The 6512-nt window shown below is 36.7% G+C and overlaps 1 protein-coding gene across 1 annotated transcript in view; it reads right to left on the reverse strand.

Moving 5' to 3' along the window:
- The window catches only part of PPP4R1 (protein phosphatase 4, regulatory subunit 1), a 99995-nt gene that overhangs the window by 65964 nt on the left and 27519 nt on the right, over nt 1-6512 (reverse strand). Inside the window, exons 6-7 of the mRNA XM_006891434.1 lie at nt 5840-5905; nt 5149-5307 (exon numbers count right to left, since the gene is read on the reverse strand). Of these exons, the coding sequence (XP_006891496.1) occupies nt 5149-5307; nt 5840-5905 (225 nt within the window). The remainder of the gene's footprint in view (nt 1-5148; nt 5308-5839; nt 5906-6512) is intronic.

Below are 6512 nucleotides of genomic sequence, written 5' to 3' on the forward strand. Positions count from 1 at the left end.
AGAAGATCTTCACCCTGAAACCTACAGTGTCCCTTTTCAGCAGGAAGTAGCTAAGAGACTACAGCGTCCCCTTTTCCTTATGAATCATGGTGAAGTCTCTCTCAGGGAAAAGTGATAGGGAATGGCAAAGGACGCACTGACAAAGGAGATTAATCAGAACTGGCTTTGACAAGCACTGTGGCAACTGGACAATTAAAACAGACTTTCAAGGGGGAAAAAAAAGGGGGAACCAACTGGGGAGGAGGGTAGAGAAAATAGTGCAACAATGAATGAATGGAAACCCCAAATCTCTGTAAATGTTCATTAAAATTAATAAAATTCAATTTAAAAAAAAAACAGCAGAAATTTAAACTATGGGTTTAGTTTATAACAACAGATGTTATAGGTAGAGTAATGCTGTCACAATAAGAGGTTTCTATTGTTGTTCTCTGTTAAGTACTGCAGAGTTGGAAGTGATCCTCTAGTAGCTTCTAAGAGGCCGTAAATCACCTGGGGAGAGACAGCTTATTTTTCTTCTGCATAGGTGGTGGATTCACTCACATGCTTTTGAATTGGCAGCACAACTAGGCCACCAACCTAATTATATAGAAGTACTGAATGTATTGAAGCTGGTATACAAAAAAAAAGTTAGTAAGTTAAAGATGTATATGGTAAAGCATGTGCACACACATCCCCTGTCTAAATAGTGAAAAATATCATTACAGAAATTTAAATGTTATATTTAAAAAATCACTTAATGCAAAAGAAAGCAGTAAAGGAAAGAGGAATGAAAAACAGACCCAAAGCAAACAAAGTAAAAGGCCAATGTAAATTCCAATTTATCAATAAAACATTAAGTGAGTAGATCAAGCAATCCAATCAAAATGAAGATTACCAAACCCAACCCATCAGCACTGTGTCCATTCTGACTCCTCACACAGTTCTATCTAACCTGTTTCTGAGGTTATACATTTTGAAGCATTCTGCCACATCCTTCTCCTATAGAATGGCTAGTGGATCTGAACTCTCAGCTTTCTGGTAAGCAGGTTAATGCTTTAACCATTAAGCCACCAGGGACCCTTAAATTATTAAACCAGACCAAAAAATAACATGCAATTATATGTTCTCTACAAGAGACACACGTTAGGTTAGATTCTAGAATGTAAAAAGACTGGAGATAAAGGATGAAAAATACACATCATGAGTGCAGCAGCCACAGAAATTTTTATGTGGCTCTATCAATATCAGACAAGATAAAATTTCACAAATATTACTAGAGAGAAAGTAATTTTATAAGGATAAATGGGTCAATCTATCCGGCAAATATAACAATTATAAACACACTACTGTTGTGTGCTGTCAAGTTGAAATCAACTAAATCTTCCAGCAAGATTTCAAAGGCCGTAAGTCCCAGGGAGAAGACTGCCTATTCTTCTCCTGGCTGGTGGACTTGAACTGCGTGCCTTTGGGAGTACAATGAAGCTTCCTATCACTGAGCCTGACATCACTAAAAGCATCTAAAATACATTATTATATATGATATACATAGATATTATATAAAATAAATGTATCTAAAATTCATTGTTGTTGTTATGTGCCATCAAGTTGCCTGCAACTCATAGCGACCCTATGTACAAAAAGCCCTAAACCCTGCTCTATGTTGTGCCAATCTCACTGTCTATGTGTGTTCTATTGTACATAGGGTTTTCAGACGCCTGCATAAGAATCGAAAACATGTATTATATATAACATATACATCTAAAATACATAAGCATAGCATATATATTATATATACACCTACAATATATAAAGCAAAAACTGATCGTAATGGGTAAAAAAAACAGGCTAAAGATAAAAAACAGAAGCTTGACCAACAAAGGCAACTAGACCCAATAAATATCTCTCGAGCATTGCAAACAACAGAATGACACTTTCTCAAGTATGTTGTTGTTGTTATGTGCCATCGAGTCGTCTGCGACCCATAGTGACCCTCTGTACAACAGCCCGAAACCCCGCTCTATCCTGTGCCAATCGCATTGCCTCTGACACACCCATCCCAATTACCCCAGTCACTGAATCAATCCACCTCATAGAGGGTCTTCCCCTCCTGCGCTGTCCCTCCACCCTCCCAAGCATGATGTCCCTCTCCAAAGACCCGTCCCTCCTTGCAACATGTCCAAAGTATGTCAGACGAAGCCTCAGAATCCTTGCCTCCAAGGAGTAGCCTGGTTTAACCCTCTCTAGGATGAATCTGCTTGTTTTCTTGGCAGTCCATGGTACGTTCAGTCTCTCTTCTCCAGCACCACAGCTCAAAGGCGTCAATTCTCCTTCTATCCTCCCTAGTCATTGTCCAGCTCTCTGATGCATGACAAGTGATTGCAAAGACCATGGCCTGTATCAGGCGCACCTTCGTCTCCAAAGAGACACCGTTGCTCTTGAGTACTTTAGAGATACATGGGATATTCTCCAGGATAACCCTCTTGCAAATAACTAATCGGTCAAGGAGAAAACGAAGAAAAATCCTGAGAGATGAATAATAATGAAAAGGTGCAACATACCAAAATTCAGAAGGGAATGAAGCTAAAACTGTTGTTGAAAGGGAAATGACACTTCATATTTGTATCATGTAAGAAGAAACAACTCAAATCAATAGCCTATCTTTCACCTTAAGTTACTAGAAAGGGCAAACTAAATCTGTAATCAAGCAGAAGAAAGGAAATAATAAAGGTGGTTGTTGTGGTGTATCGCCAGAACCAATGCAGAGTTGATCTTCTATTGTATTTTCAGAGGCTGTTAATCACATGGGAGGAAACTCCCCATTCTTCTCCTGTGGACCAACTTGCAGCACAGTTCCTTACCACTAGGTCACCAGAGCTCACTGATTTGTTAACATATTGTAATATTTAGGCTTAGATAAAAGGAATTTTAAAAGACTAGAGTAGAAATGAATGAAATAGAGATCAGAAAAAGTGAAAATTAATACAACTGACTGTTCTTTTAAAAGAGAAAAAAAAATTGGCAAACTAGCTAACACTGACCAAAAGAGGTAGTGATTAAAATGACTACAATCAGAAAAAGAAATTATTACTATCTTACAGACATGTTGTAAGGTGCTGTTGAGTCAACTACGACTCATAATAATACTATGAACAACAGATCTGAACTATGCACTATCCTGCACCATTCTATGATCTCCATCATGACCAAGTCCTTCCAGACACAGAAAGTAGTAGAATAAAAATTGTATACAAACATATGAGCTAACTTAAGTTGAATGAACTTATTTTTAGAAAGAGATAAAATTGCCAAATTTAGTCAAGAAGAAATAACTAATCTTAAAAAAGACTTTAGAACAAAAGACTGAAATTTTTAAAAAAATTTTATTTATTTACTGTTCTAATTATTTTTGTGTATGTACCATTAAAGAGGATTTGACTGGTACAGAAGGAGGTTGTCCCTCCTCCTCCAGCCGAGCATCTGGTGGATTTGAAGCACGCACCTCTGAGATTGCAGTGCAGTTTCTTGCCACTAGGTCACCAGAGCTCACCAAGACTAAGAAATTTTTTAAAAATCACACCAGGCTGGCAAAGAGATGGATAAATTATCATTATATGCAGAGTATATGATAGTGTACACCAAAAACCCAAAGGACTCAACAAAAAACCTGTTAGAACTAGTAGGCCAATTTAGTGGAGTGGATGGATATAAGATAAATATCCAAAAACCAGTGGGATTCCTCTACAATAACAAAGAGAACTCAGAGAAGAAACCAAGAAAGTAGTGCTGTTTCCAATAACCAACCACAAATTCAGATACTTGGGAATGAACCTAACTAGAGACACAAAAGACCTGTACAAAGAAAATTATGGAACATTTATGCCAGGCACAATAAATACCTAAATAAATGGAAAAATGGTCCCTATTCACGGGTAGACTCAATACTGTGAAAATGACAATCCTGTCAAAATCAATCTACATGTTCAACGCAATCCCAATACAGATACCAAATTAATTTTTCAAGATCAAAAGGGAAACTAGATTCAACAGGTATCTGACCAATACCACTGAATTCTACCAAACATACAGAACAGCAATTCTTCACAAACTCTTCTTAAAAAACATTGTTGGTAAGACTGTAAAATTGTACAACCACTCAGTAAAGCAGTTTGTTGTTTCCTCAAAAAGCTGAACACAGAAATTCCATATGACCCAGCTATTCCAAAGCTTGGAATACACCTTGAGAAAATGAAAACTGAGGCATAAACGGAGACCTGTCCACCAATGTTCATAGCAACGTTAAGCACCATTGTAAGGACATAGGAACAGCCCAAATATCCAACCACAGTCAAATGGATTGAGAAAGTGTGGTACATTCACATGATGGAATACTATGCAGTACGCAGGAGCAGTGATTTTGTAAATCACTACCTACCTTGAGAGGGTCTGGAGAACATTATGCTAAGTGAACTAACTCAGTCCCATAAGGACAAATACTGTTTAAGATCATTATTATATAACTAATAAAATATATTAATATATAACTAGTATAATATAAATATCTTAATACATTAATATATAACTAGTGAAAAAACCCTTGAACCAAAACAAACAAGAATAGGAGGGAACACTTCCCATTTTATAAGGTTTGTGGTACCTTAGCAGGAAACCAAATCTGTTGCAAATCCAAAACTGTGATCCTGTAAGATGGAGTAGAACTGACCCCTGATAGGAACAGAACCTTCCTCCTGTGAAGTTGGCCTGTGGGTTCAAATCACTAACCTCTGGTTAGCAGAGGAGTGCTTAACAATTGGAATACCAGAGCTGCTTCTACAAAGTGACCTGTTTTTAAGAATATGGATGCAAAAAACCTCAACAACATAAAAAAGCTAACTGAACACTATGACCAATGAGAATTCTATAACCCAGAAATGCAAGGTTGTTAACATCTGAAAATTAATGAATATACACTATAGCTACAGAATGAAAATGAACATGATTTACGTTAATGAAACTTTTCCAGTTAAAAATATGAACTGCTAATAATTAGTGCCTCTGTTGTTTACATCTCTAAGTATCAACAGCTTAAAACAGAAATTACTTCTTATTAAAAAATAATGTTTAGACAGATTCATATATTTTAGAAAAATAATAATCAAAACAAAAGCCTACCCAACGTGAAGGATCACTGATCAAATTAATAAATAGCGCTGACAATTTGGTCCTTCGGATTTCTTGACACGTTGCACAGGACACAGCCATGAAGCACTCAGCACAAGCCTTTCGCACTCCCCAAACATTGTCAGAGCAAAGCTGGAAAAACCTGGGCAACTATGTGAGAAGGACAACATTTTTATTTGGAAAACAAATGGAATTTGTTTTAGTAATTATTTTTTTATCATTTTTAAAATAATGTATTTTCTTAAAAATAATAACCCTGCTTCTATCTTATATAAATTGTACTGAGCTGCCAATACTATTGACAAAGGAAAAGAAAAAAACAGCATCAATAAATCTAACCACACAAATAACACCAAGTATCACTATATAAATAAAATGTTAGCCAAGAGCTGAGATTTCAACTTTTGCCCCATAGATGGTTTAAAATACTCTTGAAATACACTACTTGTACATCAAGTATCTTCTGCAGAAACACTTAAAAACAGCCTGCTCTAAATTTGGTAAGTTAACCAAAATAATATGAAGATTGCAATAAAATTTACAAATTATACCACATAAGATTCAAGTTGTTTCACAGAAATGGGAAGACTTAAAAAAAAATTTTGGGGTAAATATATGCATTTTATACTTTACATTCTACTTTGTAATGCACTGCTTGCTTCACTGTATGGATAATACTCACCAGTTTTTCCTCAGTAGCTTGCTGGCCAACTACACTGCAGATATCTCCAAAATTAGCAGCACATACCTACCAACAAAAGAACCATGGATATTTCAAGATATTACATACAGGGTTCTTTAAAAGTAATCTTTTAAATGTCATGTATCAATTAATTAATTATGTAAGCATTTGGATTCTGGAAAGTGGGTTTCTTGTTTGGGTTGAGGGTCAGGTGTGAACTCTGGGTTGTTTTTCCTTTCCTCCACAATTGTACGTCAACTGATTGGATTTGCTGGGTTTAGCTAACAATGAGCTGTGGGTTGGAAGCCTCTGGTTTAGAGTTAACTAGGACCTAGTGGGTGGTCCTTGTATTTAAAAATCAGCTGGGCCAGAGGTGTTGGATGAAAATGCTTTCAAGTGGTACAGCATAGTTCTGTCAATTTGCTGTACTGAGGTAACTTGGGGTTGCTGTGATGCTGAATGCTGTGCCACTGGTGTGTCAAAAGCCATAATGGTTACCCATGGCGGACAATGTTTGGTGAAGCTCCCAGATTGAGAGAGGTTTGGAAGCAGGAGTGGTATCCACTTCCTAAACCACAAGCCTCTGGAAAGTCTATGAATGGAGAGAAACAATGAGTCATAAAACAGGCTTTAGGTCTTTTGTTCATAGGGTTGCTATGAGTCATGCTTGACT

Source organism: Elephantulus edwardii, unplaced genomic scaffold (genome assembly GCF_000299155.1).
Source record: "Elephantulus edwardii isolate Elephantulus edwardi_28Jun2011 unplaced genomic scaffold, EleEdw1.0 scaffold00097, whole genome shotgun sequence".
Taxonomy (NCBI): domain Eukaryota; kingdom Metazoa; phylum Chordata; class Mammalia; order Macroscelidea; family Macroscelididae; genus Elephantulus; species Elephantulus edwardii.